Here is a 14,621-nt window from a genome sequence, read left to right as displayed (position 1 = left end):
TCCAAGTACAACATCAGAACCTGCTTCAGATCCGGTAACACTATCCGTAGCAGCCTCTCGAAAACCAGGCCACCAAACGCGGACTGCGATTCCAAGAATTGCATTTACCGGATACCCTGTGAGTGCGGAAAATCCTATATTGGTGAAACTAAGAGGCCATTGAATGTTCGTATTGCCGAGCACAAGAAACACACACAGCGAGGGGAAACCAGCAAATCAGGAATAGCAGACCATGTTTGGACCCATCAACACAACATCGAGTGGTCTCAAGTTGAGATCTTGCACAGAGAGGAACATTGGTTTAGGAGAAAATTCAAGGACCCGCATACATGTTGTCCAACAACGTATTCAGCCAAGCTAGCGTAGAAATACGCAACATATGGAAACCCATCATCAAGCGAAAAACGGCCAAAACGGTCCCGCCAAAACGGTCATCTTCCACGGAACCAGTGAAGCGGAAAATGGAAAGCGGGGATAAGTGAAAGTACTCGAACGACCTATAAATAGTCATCTCTCGGAGGAAGCAGTCCAGTCATCACCCGAAGACGATTGTAGATACTAACAATCGAAACGTCGTGAACTAACGTGACTTGACTAACTCCACTTTTTATTTTTATTTTCTTTTCTCTTTTTTTTTTTTTTTCTTTATTTTTATTTATTCAATTGTTCTATTTTTACTTGTATTTTATTTCACTATTATTTCATTTCAGGTTTATTTTGGTTAATATAATTCTTATTTTCAGCTATTCATTTTTAATTCTTCTTTTTTAGTTGTTTCAGGGATTTCAAATCATTTTATATAGTAGACAATGGAAGTCCGAACTAGTGAAATTCATCATGAAACATTGTCAATCACCTTCAAACAATCTATAGTTTTACATGATTTTTGTATCTGCTCTTAAAACTACCTGTTCACCAATTAGTAATATTTTATCAATTAAGGTTGGTAATTTGTATAAATTAGATTCTAAATCCGCGTAGAGTACCAGTCCAACTGAAGAAAATACTGGTATAATGATAGTGTATTGGAAATGAAGTCTATATCATAAGGGGATTCTTAAAATTCATATACCTATGCATATGATCTTTATGACCTTATTTTATTATTTTTGTATGACTCCAAAAGGCTAGTAAATTATTTATAAATATATATAATTGTAACGTAATGTTTTATGGCAGCAGATATATTTTATATACTCAAAAAGTAGAATTGTTCTGAATTACCTACATTTTGAACTCGTATATAACTAAAATAGGCCAAACTGGTCGGAACATTATTTCAGATTTTGCAAAGAGAAATAGATCCTCTGAAAACTCCAGTAGAAATGGTTCACCACCAAAGGAACATTTCATTGGATTGGGTAGTAGCAGTGTAAGCAGTAGCGGTTTTAATAGTTCATGGTCACACGGTAAATAACATCATCTTCGATTTATCATATATTAGCATTTCAAAACTTTCCATAATGATTAGAAGGCCATTCCTTGAATAATAAAACAAACTTACATGGGAAAATAGCTTTTATCTGAGGATTTAAAAAATATTCTGAATTTTACAATTACTTTTTCTTTTTTGATCAACTAACAACTTGATGATGGTATTGTCTTCCTTTTAATTAATTTTTGATAGGATACCTCCTGCTGCCATGAAAACACCAACTTTTATTTCAATCATGATTTCACCAGCCATTCACCTCATTAGTTTTTTCTTCAAAATTATTTGTTGTATTTCATGTATATTTAATGAGCTGAGGAAAAAAGTTTTGATCATCCTAAAAACATTTTTTCACTTTTGAATGAAGGGAAACCGTTTTCATTTACCAGTTAAGATTTGAACAAGTACTTAATTTTTCAGGGATACCTTCAAATCATAACGATCTATTTACCAAGAAGCCACTTCGACTTGAAGCGTTGCCAAATATCATCAAAAATCGCAGAGACAAATATAATACAATGGAGTTTTTATGAAGATGTACAGATCTATATTTTTTGTGATAAAAACTATTTATTGTTGAAACTTAAGATGTATATGAATGAGTTAAACATGAGGAGGTTATATGGAAATATAATGCTGAACATCCCTTTTGCCTCTCCATGCAAGTGTCTATAATTCAGAGGAGTCTCTTCATCATTAGCATGTTTGAAATGTACTGCAACTTGTATAAAATAAAAACTCCTAAAATTCATGGTTCTACTGATTAACACAATTTTGTCAATCTGTTGAGAAATAGGAAGATAGAAAATTTTTTCAGAGTGCAATGATAATTTTTTGTCACGTTTGTTCATGTTATTTTTTCTTGAATACAATTTAAAAATATTCAAAGTGTGATAACTATCTCAAATTCTATGTTTCCTAAATATTTTAATATGAATTTTGATGTAAATAAAATATTTTAAAAAAGGTTTTTTTTTATTCAACGTCACTATATTCACAAAGAAATATAAAACTTTTCTTCAACATCTAAAATAAAAGCTTTTGTATGATGACTAGAATAAATTAAGGATTCAGCCCTTCTTGGAATGATAGTGTTTTATTGCTTTGCACTTCTTTTTGCATTTCCAGGGTTATGCTCTTATATTTTTCAGCCAATTCTTGATTCTTTTCAGTTCCTAAGACAAAACATATATATTCAAGGCAGAGAAATTAATAAATCGAAGCTTGAATACCTTCCCCTTTGGCATACATCTGGCTAAGATTTGCACAGCTATATATATTTCCTAGATTACATCCTTCTAAAGCAAATTCAAAAGCTTTCTTCATGTTTTTGGGGACACTAAATTCTTCATGTTTAGCACTATCTGCCTTGCTCACATCAGTGATGTTGGAAGTAGTATCATTTTTTACACCAACTATATACATTCCAGATAGGTAATAACAGGCATTGGCATTTTTTGCCTGACAAGCTTTCTCTAGAAGCCTCATACCCTGGAATAGAAACATGACATCAAAAAAGATTATATTTGTTACATAAATCTTCAACACAACTAAGCATTATTTTAAAAATTATTCGGGAATAAAAACCAATGTTTAAACTTTCCTTAATCACATCTTGTTTGATGTCAGGACGATCATTCTTTGTAATCAAAAGCAGTGCCTGGTTCAGACACGAATCAGGCTCTTCCAAATTACATCCTTTCTCGAAATAATCATATGCCTGCTTGAAATCAGACTGTTTAGTACCTCTTCCTAATAAACTGTAGGTACCATATTTCAAACAACTTTTACCATATTTGTATTCATCACAGTTGTTTTTGTAGACTTTTCCAGCTTTCTCAAAATCCTTTTTTATTGATTCCAAAAAGTCCGCTAATAGGTGACAAACTGAAAAATTAATTTGATTTAAGGTTATATCCTGTTCAATGATTGAAAATTTCAACCTACCTTCAGGTTTTTTCTCGCTGTAACATCCGAATCTATATTCTATCCCCAAATTATTAATATATTCTTTGACTTCACTTTCTGATTTGAAATTGTAAGCCATTTCCGAATTTAATGAGAAATACAGAATTAACTAACAAGAATACATAAGATTTTGACAATTACTCTATTCGAGTGTTTGAGCTACTTGTCATTTCAAATATAATAACTGAACTACTGATCGATTGAACTACTGTCTGTTAAACCAAAAGAACCACCACATAACTGAAACCCATGTTAAACAGAGAAAATCGGGGAGATAATGGTTTGTTTATAAACTCATAGCTATACTTACTTTCCTTATCTCATTTACTTACCAATTGCCCAACAGCTGATGGGTTAAATGAGCTAATTGGTTTGAATAGGTTTTCCCATTTACCAGCTGTCGATTATTTAACAAAGACTTTCCTGTTAACGTGCGATCCTTAGCATGGGTTATATGTAACATACTCTTGTCCTACGCCTTAGATTTTGTTTCAAATCTACATTAACAATAGCGGTGTGGTTTCATATGAATAGAACTTACTATCCTAACACCTCTGGCGTCTGACCATCGATGTAAGCATCCAGAACATGAGAAATAGTGTACAATAAAAAAAACTCAATTGTCATATATAATAAACAAGAAACTGAAAAAAAATAGAGATATTAGTTAACACTTTTGGAAATAAATTCGGTATCAAGAACACTTTTTGAGTTATTCCATTTTTCACTACAAACAGCTATTTAAAGTGTTTGAGGCCACTGTCCATGGAATTCATTATAATGTTTGGATCAGGATTTTAACCAACCCTGGTTTGGGTCGTACATGTATGACGTCCATCGGATATATTAGAACTGAACGATATGAATAAACAGAAATGAAGTAATCTCAGCTGTTTTCATATATTGTTGTGGTTTCTTGTGCTTCCTCTGTTAGTGAAAGTAATTTAGTTCACTTATTCATCAGTTTCTCATGTCTATAATAATCGTATTGAAAACATTACTTTCACAAATTTACAACTGAACAACTCAAAGCCAAAAATTCACCAAAACAATAAACATATTGTTTATAGTTTGAGCAGCGTCATTATCGGTAGAATTTTTCTAATCATCATAGTGAAAATTAAACAAACAATAAGAAAATTCAGATTTATTATAGAGTATATATCGAACAACTTCGATTTCAAGCAAGTGGAATTATACATCATACATTTTCTTGTGAATTTCAATGAAACGTATCTAGTTAGTTCAAAAATACCATTGTGTCAAATATTTCAATGGGGTTGAACTTAAACATAGGCTAAATGTGCCGCGCAGGAGGCAACGGTCATAGAAACTAGAGAGAGAGAAATTTCAAACATCAACCACAAACTACTACTAGAGTAAGTGGTTTGTGACATTAACCCTACTTCAGCGCCATAAGTAAAATGCCGAAACTCACGTTCTCCACAAATGAAGATGTGAGTTTGGAGAAAAAAATTGATTCAACTTCACCACCCATTCAAACTAACCCCGAAGATTTGGAATATGTTTATGAAATAAGGAAATGTGCCGAGTGGATAAAATCTAACGATTTTAGAAAGGTATGAATTTGATTTTTATGTTTTCCACTTGAATTGTCTGTTATGTGGAAGGAAAATTAATTGTCTTCATTAAATTGAATGCTGATATTGTGATGACACAAGAATAAGGCTAGTTATTTTAGCATTATACTTGTGTTCTGGCATAGAATAAATCCAACACATGTACTTTTCCAATTCACCAGAAATTCAATACTCTTCTCGCCGCGCGTTTCACCAACAAAGTTGGCGTCTTCAGTAGATGAAGAAAAACTAACTTTTCCATCTCCAAAAAAATGTGGGAAACTTCTAAACAAGGAAGAAAGAAAATTACAATGGAGATGTGAATATCGGACACAGATTTTTCTTTCAAATACAAACTGGAAGAAAATCTCCAAAAAACTACTTTCACATGAACATTGAATTACACAAAAGGAAAAAATCCTTTTGAAACAACTTCTTTAATATGAACATAGAATTTAAAGAAAATCCTTTTTTTTTTCATTTTGTACTTCAAACATTCCTTAAAGAATGATACTATTTGTAAGGTTTGTAGCGTTCCTATAATATGTTATGTCAATTCCATAACCAATGACTGGAGAACAAACTGATTGGGAAAAAATGATTTTTGTGTACCCAAATATTCATATTATAGTGCTTAGTTATTTCAAAAGGACTTTTTTCATGTAATTCAATGTTCATGTGAAAATACTTATGTCTAAAGTGTTTTTTCTCCCAGTTTAAATCTGATAGAAACTTCTCGATATGATCTACACATCTATATTGTATTTATTTTCTTTCTTTTTTGAAGAATATCCCACATTTTGTGTTCAATGATAGAGAAGTAGAAAACCAAAAAAATGTTTTCCCAAAAAACTCTTTTCTAAAATTATTTATAGTTGAATTAAATTTTACTCTTCAGAATTGCTCAATATCATACTCTATAGGATCAATCCAAGAACTAAAGAGTATTTTACTTCATTACAGGTATGCCTTCAATTTCCCGACCATCTATTACCTGATTCAAGTGAAGTGGTTTTCAGATTGCAGAATGCATTGAATCAGACTGTATATATTTTAGGAGATACAGCCTATGAAAGGTAACATAGTTGAAATGAAAGTTAAAAGCCTTCAACTCGATGGTAGATATGGTAATTATTAGGCAGACAGGCTCTAAAATTGTATTTTATGCTGCTGAAGGTGAAGTTTGGTGAAAGTATCAAATTTCAGTTATATGATCATTCAAAAGTCAAAAATTTTCTTTCAGTGATGAATACTCTACATATTATACAATCGCATGCTAAGAGCATTCATTCATCCATTTTAGGAAATTTTGCTGCCAGATTAAAAAAAAATGTTTTCTCCGCTCTGCTTAAAAGGATGAAAATCATTATGAAATTAAATTTTCAAACCTTTGTTTGATATTTATTCATCTATTGAATAGGTACTTATGATGCACTGTTTGGAACCTTTGGTGTAGTAATGAATATTACTGGAGTTTTTTCCCAACACCAAATCGTTATTTTTAACACCTCTACACGTGTTTCGATCACCAAGTGATCATCTTCAAAGAGGAAGATTTTAGTATTTATCTAACTCCAGTAATATTTATTGAATAAGTAATACCTTTTAGGGTTATATTATATTTATGGGACCACTAATTCACAAACTCTCCAACAATACAAAATAATTAAATTGGTAATTGAAACATGGATGTACAATTCCAAAACAAGCACTTTTCCCAATCACCAGAAATGCAGACTCGCATGTTTCGGATTTATTCTCCGCCCAAGGTTCCAGTTTCACGTTTTAGTTTGTACAATTGTTAAATTTTTTGCAAAATGAGTTTCAACAAGAATTATTTCAGGGTTATTTATTAAAAAAATGTGGGAAACTTGCACTAACATGGAAAAGATAGACTGATATTATCATGACAATAGATTTATTTTTCTATCATGTCATCGTGGGTGTGGCAAATGAATAAATGACACCAGATATGTGGTCTTGAAAAGGTGATATTTCCGGAATTATTACTGCCAAAAGCAAGTCTCTGAAAAAATGTACTTTCGGACTCGTGAATGACTGGTGATCAGCTTACAAGAATGTGTCATTAACGATTAAATAAATTACGAATTCAGCGTGGGCCTCTAAACTGTGAAACATCCATGTCAAAGGTTTTTTTACATTTTACATCCATGTAAAATGTATTAGTGTGCGACCGAAACTAGTTTTTATGACCGAAACCGAATTTTGGCAATGGTCTCAGTTTCAACCAAAACTTCCTTACAAGGATTATGTTTTGAGGGAAAAATAAAAAAAAAGTTATTATAATCAGTCAGTCTTTATTTTCTATCTTTAAATCACAACATTATGCAGTCTTCGACATTTTTACTTATTGATAATCAACATAACAACCCCTTATTTAAGAAAAAATATTAATTGCAGCTTGAAAGTACTTAACATAGTTGAGGTGTTTATTTGAGTAGCTGTAGATTCTTCTTTTGAATATCATTAATGGTTTTTCAAAAATATTAAACATAAAATTACCTATTTAAGTTGTTACCTAATATCACAATAGGTAAGTACTTAATATTTTTGTAATAAACAAAGTAAATCATAGTAAGTCACGACATGGTTAGGCACGTGGACGCGGCAAAATGTCTTAGTAGCTTGTATGAAATTCAACGCGCCGAACATAACCGATCACAGCGCGAGAACTCCCAAATGTAGTTTCGGTAGGTTTGCTTGCCGCCGAAACCAAAACCCGTTTTTTTGCCGAAACTCAATCGAAACCGAACTTTCTGTCAGACACTACATATTATTTTCACGGGAGAGGCTTGCTTCTCCTATTTCTTTATATTTAATTCTAATCAACCATATGCTTGGTACATTTTTTCTCTGTATTGTGAATTAGTGATTTTCCAAATAATCTAAAAGAACAACTCGTTCAGGCCAGTCTCAACTCACCTACACTGTAGGTTAATGGACTGACACCTATTAGAAAACAACTACTCCTTTGGCTAATACCACGAAAGGCATTGGATTATATCCGACAGGTATCGGTGCTGGAATCTTCACAGAAGTAATTCCTGCATATGATGTTAGCAATACAGCTGCCTGAATTGATTTTCAATTATTGGAATGGAACAGGCACATTTGCAGACATGTTTCGGGCTATTTGGCTCCTCATTAGTGCAAGGTAGTGTCCATCATCAATATCTGTCGGATATAGTCCAACGCTCTTCGTGGTATTAGCCAGGAAAGGAGTTGTTTTCTGATAGGCGTCAGTCCATTAACTTACAGTGTAGGTGAGTTGAAACTGGCATGAATGAATTATTCTTTTAGATGATTTGCTTTAGAGCCAGTCGTCAAATAAGTGATTTTTCTGCTTTATGGATCTATTTACCCAATATAATATTAATTATTTTTTAGCTGTTGTATAGATTACATTGCAGCTGCTCATATTAGCGCTGATGCAATTATACATTATGGGCCTGTATGTTTTTCCAAAACCTCTGCAAATATTCCTTTCTTTTATATTTTTGAAAAAGGTAATTTGGATGTTGGCGAGCTGAAAAACAATTTCCATAATGAATTTGAGAATATAAGTGGTCATGATTTTGTCATACTAGTTGATACACCATACCTTCATAGGTTAGGTAATATTGTCTAATTAATTTTATTGTTGAGTACTATGGTCTTGTATTTCTTTTAGATGACATTAATATTGCCTTCAAAGAATATGATGATGTTCATATCAAAAGAATAGATGAACATGACATACTTTTAGAAGGAAAAACTGTTATATTTCTTGGTAAAAATGAAACAAAGCTAATAAATATTCAATTTAATTTCAATCGTAAGTATTCGAACAGTTACTGTTATTCAACAATTATACTTAGGGATATTTTCAGCAAAAGTGTTGTATTATTATGATGGTTATTTAAAAGTATATGATGCAAGATCCAGAATTCTCAAGAAGAGAAATTTTTTGATAGAAAAAATAAAGGATAGTCAAACGATTGGAATTGTCATTGGAACCCTTGGAGTGAAAAATTACCTGAGAGTTATTGAACGAGTGAAGAAACTAATTAGCCTGAGAGGCAAAAAATATTATCTCATCAGTGTTGGAAAACCAACTGTAGCCAAACTCGCAAATTTTCCTGAGGTAAGAATTCAATGAATGATGTGACAGGATATTAAATTCAACTTCTGGAGACTGAAATATATCAGGTGATTTCGTACAGTAGTCTTATTTGATAATGGGACATTGTAGTTATCAATTTTTTTTAATGAGGTTTATGATTTCACAATCATAATTTTCATTTCTATGAAGTGTTTTCTACTCAATGTTTATATTTCATAACAGTGATTTGAATATGGTTTATTTTTTCAGCTGGATATTTATGTAGTAATAACATGTTCAATGAGTGAGATTTATGAAAATCGAGATTTTTACAAACCAATTGCTACCCCATTTGACATTGAAGTTGCCTTGAATGCCGATGAAGATAAACCTTTAGAATTCTCTTACGACTTCAATCACTTTTTACACGATAAGTTTGAAACACAGAACTTTGAAAACTCTAAAGAAGTAGTTGGAGACGTGAGTTTGCTTTCAAATAAGATTAGAATAAATTCCAACGAGACTACTTTGCTTAAAAGTGATGCAGGTAGTCAGGTTGCTCTGAAAAGTGATGGTACTTTATCTCTGAGTACTAGTTATGGTGCCGGATACTTAGCAGACAGATCTTGGAAGGGTTTAGAGCAGAATTTGGGACAAACTGAACCAGAATTAGCCCAAGAAGGAAGATCAGGAATTGCACAAAAATATAAAAATGAGCTAATTTAATGTTGATAAACTCCAGTGATGTTTTTTGCCAAGCTTAGACCTGTTTATTATTTTGTTAAATGATTGTGATGATGAATGTACTTCTCCATCTATAGATTGATCTCTTGTGAAAGCAAGTAAGTTTATTCTTGTATTCTACTCTAATTCAGCAGAGGACTCATTGATCAATTTTAAATATTTTTGACATCCATTGGTCAATTATAAATGTGAATTTAGCATCGCTTAATAAACTTACTTGACTTATCTACTTTTAGAAGCTGTATTTCTGATGTTTTATGTTCTGTAAAGTTGATATTTTACAAAAAATAAATTTTATTTACTAATTTTGTACCACTTCAATATTCAGCAAAGAAGTAGAACTCCACTTTCAATTTAAATTGACAAAAATTTCCATAAAATGTTTTCAATAGTTTAATTTTGTGGTCATGAGTTAAAAGTGGCTATGCTGCTGTTGGTCATCAAGGATGCTGCTGACAACAAAAGTGGTTGGACATATTTACTGTTGAATATGAGACAGACTTGGATAATGTTTTCAAATTTTATGACAAATCCATTGACAACAGGATAATTAATAATAATCAGTCATTTGATTATTGCAATAACTCGAGATATCTTGAGAACTTATAAAAGAAATCATTCTCAAATGCTATACAGAATATGAATGAGGATGACAAAGTAAATGTTAGGAATGACCATTAACGTTTGTTAGTTTTCATTTATTTTTTCAAACTATTTATAACACTAAGATTTCGAGAGAGAAGAATTGGATTTATTGCTGATGTAAAAGAAATGTATTTGAGGATTGAAGTAAGAAATGAGGACCAACATGCGCAACATATCTTCTGGCAAGTTGGTGATCCTAACAGACATCCGGATACATATATCATGAAAGAATCCATTATATAAAATCATGAGGTAGATGACTTATCAGATTCCATGGATGATGAGAAAAGTGTTATTGAGGTTGACAAACATTTTGCTTACATTCATTCTCAAGTCAACTTTGAAATGAGAAACTGGCGTTTCAATTCACAAATCCTTAAAAGCAAAAAATCGTTCCTGTCCAGCCCAGTAGAAATCAACACGAATATGGATTCTGAAGAAACTACAGAAAAAGTTCTGAGCATGTAGTGGAATTTAAACATGGATTGTCTAATATTCTCTGAAGTATAATAAAGTACAAAAAAGTTCAAGACGGAAAAAGGCCTAGAAAACGTGAGATACGGCGTATATTGATGTCAGTCTATGTATAATTCAACGTTATTGTAAAAGTAGTTGTTTCGAAAGTATTTTTTCTTTCCTGTCATTCTATGTTTGTATGGAAGTAGTTGTGGTTTTTTTCCTTCCAGTTTGTGTCTAAAAATTACTTTGCATGGTCTGCACTGGGTACTATCCAAAATATCCATAACACTTTCTCTCAATATATCGATATGATGGGGCCTTCAATATTACAGAATACAGAACCTATACCTCCTGCAGAAATGCAGACTCTAACTCAAGTTGTCTTATTTTCATCGTAAACATCACACAAAACAACTTTGGAGTTGTCATTTTTTTATACTGAAAAAAAATTACAGCTGACGTGATAATGAGCCATACAGGTATGAAATTCACTATTCACTCTGCTTAGTGACACAGAGCACTAACAGAATAATTCAAACTAGATTAATAGCGAATCATTTTGATGAAACTAGTGAATAACTGGTGTCATGTCTGTATATTAACGGTTTTTGGGTACAGTTTCAACACCGGTAATACCATTCCTGTCGTTTTTATGCTCTTTCCGATTTCTATTCCAATTGCTACTTTTTATTCCGTCTCAATCGATAGAATCTTAGGAATGAAAGAAGCGAAATCAAAAATTATTCGTTAAAATTGTTGATACTGTCAATATTATCCTTCATGTTTCAGGTATAAATAATAGTACCTAGTTATTCTACTAATGCTGGTTGGACAACAAAAAACATATCTTGGTTGCGTCGCCCAAGTGCGAAAGTGTTCTATTTTAAAAACAATATTGTTCGTACCAGCTTTAGTATGTCGTGTGATTTTAGTGATATGTATATGAACAATAAAAGTTGCGAATAAAGGCAGCGATACAAACTCTGACACAGTACCTACAGCCACCGGACTGAGTCTGGCCGGTGGGAGAAATCGTATCTGCGTAAAGTTTTGGTCGGTGTATGACAAAGATAGTATTAGGAAAAACGGATATTAAAATGCCATTTGGGTTCTTGTTGATATACAGGGTGTAACTGAATAAGTGTAAAACATTTAAGGAGATGATTCCTCATCGAAAAAAAGATAGGATCTTTCATATAAAGAAACTTCATTGGAGCATCCCTTGTTAAGATACAGCCCCTTAAAGGGGGTACATAAAATTTGTATAACAATTTTTTTCATAAGCACTGAAAAAGTTACAATATTGAAATTAACCTGACATTTTGTACTACCAAAAAGACACTTATCCAGTAATTTATTTGGTTTACCCCATGGGTGTAAGGGGTGGAAAACGCAACCCCTAAAATTTATTCCCAATGTAACTTTTTGTCTTATTATTTGTTTACCATTTAAAAAATTATTTCCGATAGCCTGTTTCATTCTAAACAAAAAATGTCTCTTGGGTTTTTTGCCCAAAATAAACCAGTTCGCAGCAAAAAATTATTTTACGAACAACTACATACGAGATACATCGTCATAAATGCGAACTGGATTTATTGTTATTTTGTAGTTAGTACCTGCATTAAACGATTGAAGGGTAATAAAACTAATTCATTAATAACAAAACACACAACATGTAGAAATCATAGTAAATGTTCAATATGTCTACCTTCAGACCCAATTAAATCATCCCCAATAACTCCGAGCCACACGTTAAGAGAAAACTGTTCTTGATGGTTAGTTTCGACAATAGCGTGAGGGTTTTTATCAGCCCATATGTGGTAATTAGGAAAATTAATAATCTTGTCCCGAGAAAAACTACATTCGTTTGTGAATTCTATCGTCTTCAGAAAGTCACAATTTCTTCTAATCATTTCCAGCATCCAATTGCAAAATTCAAGACTTCAGAATGTCTCGCGGTAACAGTGCCTGTACTCGTTGCAGATAGTAAGGGTATAAGAGTTGTTCCTTTAAAATTCGAAATACCGTCATATGATCAACATTTAGCTGGAAAGCAATCTTTCTAGTACTGGTAGTAGGTTATTCTTCAATCAAATTAAGTACTGCTTCCTCAAGCTGTGGTGTTCGTACTTCTCGATGGCGACCACAATCCTGCGTTCTTTTGTCGAATGAACCATATTCTCGTAATCATTGACGAAGTCGAGCAAATATTCTATGTGAAGCATATCTTCTAGAAGTTTCTAACCCATTCCCCTGCGACAGATCTTAAACGTAATGCATATCAGCCATTCCTCATTTGTGTATGCCATTTTAATAACAAGTGAATTATTAAAGTAACTGGTTTATTTTGGTCAAAAAACCCAAGAGACATTTTTCGTTTAGAATGAAACAGAAAAAGTTACATTGGAAATAAATTTTAGGGGTTGCGTTTTCCACCCCTTACAACCATCGGGTAAATCAAATACATTTCTGGCTAAGTGTCATTTTGGTAGTACAAAACATCAGGTTAATTTCAATACTGTAACTTTTTTAGTGCTTGTGAAAAACATTGTTATTCAAATTTTATGGACCTCCTTTAAGGGGCTGTATCTTAACAAGGAATGCTCCAATGAAGTTTCTTTATATGAAAGATCCTATCTTTTTTCCGATGAGGAATCACCTCCTTAAATGTTTTACGCTTATTTAGTTACACCCTGTATAAAAACCAGGCTCACTGGCCATGATTCGTCCGGCAGCTGTAGAAAACTTACATATTGCCAAAGCAGAATAATATATTTGTTTTTACTGTCGATGTCGTTCTCTAGTGGCGACGATAAGAAGAAAATCTATCTTGAAACAAATGATCACTTCTCTCTCTCTAGGTTTTCTTGGCTTTTGCTTCCGTACGGCGCATTTAGTTACAAATGATCACTTTCGTGTAAATTGTTATGGAAAATGTTATCATTATTTGGAAGTTTATTTCACATAGGTACATTTTAACTATTTTTCAAACAATTCTAGTTTTTGGGATATACAATATGAAAAACCTCGAAAACGTAGACGATACTGAATATACAATTGAAACAGAGCCCTAACTTCCAGTCTAAAGTTTGTGTGATCCATATTGGGCAAAATATTTTTTTATGAGTGTATTAGAGCCGACAGATGAAGATTTCTTCATTTCAAATAGGTTCATAAAATTATTTTGGAATTTTGTTTGCCGTAATTGATGCTTAAAGCACTAATTCATTGGTTATCATAAATATTTCAAGAGATTTACCATTTGAAAATTTATGAAGACTTGTTGATTTTGGTACTATAACTCCCGTGTCAATGACCAATAAAAAACGTTTACTCACCTAGAAGTAATTGAGGAAAAGTTTCATATTGGATTGGCCTTACGACCAATTCAATATTAAACTTCCAGTCAAAGCTCCGTGAAAGCCCCTTCAGTCGCGTTTTCGTCTCACTAATCTCATTCCATGATGATATTCCCGCCAAAAAGTAATTCACTGTCTCTGCTCGACGTATTTTGATCGAACAAAGATGCATTGAGGACAAAAAAGAAGAGCGTAAAGATGAATGTAGCGTAAAAACGCCTTTTGATTAAATTAGGTCACAGACGATTTTATCTGTGACTAGACGGTGTATTATTATATATGTCAAATTAATAAAATATATACTCGATTGAATTGAAGGAATTTATACAGAA

The 14,621-nt window shown here is 32.5% G+C and overlaps 3 protein-coding genes across 5 annotated transcripts in view; 2 read left to right on the top strand and 1 right to left on the bottom strand.

Moving 5' to 3' along the window:
• Positions 1-2,384, top strand: part of Kif3C (Kinesin family member 3C) — a 40,033-nt gene extending 37,649 nt beyond the window's left edge. Inside the window, exons 14-15 of one of the 2 annotated variants that reach the window (XM_023174198.2) lie at positions 1,257-1,409; positions 1,853-2,384. In XM_023174198.2, coding sequence (XP_023029966.2) covers positions 1,257-1,409; positions 1,853-1,965 — 266 coding nt within the window. In that variant the 3' untranslated portion in view covers positions 1,966-2,384. The remainder of the gene's footprint in view (positions 1-1,256; positions 1,410-1,852) is intronic. The other variant, XM_074184177.1, reaches the window with a different exon arrangement.
• Positions 2,385-2,388: 4 nt separating this feature from the next.
• Positions 2,389-14,600, bottom strand: Coa7 (Cytochrome c oxidase assembly factor 7). Of its 2 annotated transcripts, XM_074184178.1 has the most exons (5): positions 14,269-14,600; positions 3,380-4,327; positions 3,038-3,319; positions 2,665-2,925; positions 2,389-2,607 (listed from the first exon to the last, which is right to left on the bottom strand). In XM_074184178.1, the coding sequence occupies exons 2-5, from the start codon at positions 3,477-3,479 to the stop codon at positions 2,495-2,497; spliced, it is 756 nt and encodes a 251-aa protein (XP_074040279.1). In that variant the 5' UTR covers positions 3,480-4,327; positions 14,269-14,600; the 3' UTR covers positions 2,389-2,494. The 2 variants fall into 2 exon arrangements, with proteins under 2 accessions (XP_074040279.1, XP_074040280.1); XM_074184179.1 differs by lacking the exon at positions 14,269-14,600 and having other exon boundaries at positions 3,380-4,434.
• Positions 4,591-10,131, top strand: Dph2 (Diphthamide biosynthesis 2). Its single transcript, XM_023174202.2, has 6 exons — positions 4,591-4,980; positions 5,944-6,056; positions 8,389-8,615; positions 8,672-8,815; positions 8,871-9,124; positions 9,353-10,131. Exons 1-6 carry the CDS (start codon positions 4,825-4,827, stop codon positions 9,806-9,808), a joined length of 1,350 nt encoding a protein of 449 aa, XP_023029970.1. The 5' UTR covers positions 4,591-4,824; the 3' UTR covers positions 9,809-10,131.
• Positions 14,601-14,621: the final 21 nt, after the last annotated feature.

This window comes from Leptinotarsa decemlineata, unplaced genomic scaffold, assembly GCF_025532065.1.
Source record: "Leptinotarsa decemlineata unplaced genomic scaffold, Ldec_3_MD MMD2_tig00026354_RagTag_RagTag, whole genome shotgun sequence".
Classification (NCBI taxonomy): Eukaryota; Metazoa; Arthropoda; class Insecta; order Coleoptera; family Chrysomelidae; genus Leptinotarsa; species Leptinotarsa decemlineata.
Note: the sequence above shows the minus strand (reverse complement) of the source record. Positions and strands in the feature narration are given on the sequence as shown.

Bases quoted from the DNA above. Each gene is read 5' to 3' on its own strand.
- Coa7 (XM_074184178.1), bottom strand. From the start codon at position 3,479: ATGGCTTACAATTTCAAATCAGAAAGTGAAGTCAAAGAATATATTAAT. The intron at 2,926-3,037 runs AGGAAAGTTTAA...TGTTTCTATTCC, and splicing joins CATCAAACAAGATGTGATTA to AGGGTATGAGGCTTCTAGAG. The intron at 2,608-2,664 runs GTATTCAAGCTT...GTTTTGTCTTAG, and splicing joins GATGTATGCCAAAGGGGAAG to GAACTGAAAAGAATCAAGAA.
- Dph2 (XM_023174202.2), top strand. From the start codon at position 4,825: ATGCCGAAACTCACGTTCTCCACAAATGAAGATGTGAGTTTGGAGAAA. The intron at 6,057-8,388 runs GTAACATAGTTG...ATTATTTTTTAG, and splicing joins GGAGATACAGCCTATGAAAG to CTGTTGTATAGATTACATTG. The intron at 9,125-9,352 runs GTAAGAATTCAA...TTATTTTTTCAG, and splicing joins AACTCGCAAATTTTCCTGAG to CTGGATATTTATGTAGTAAT.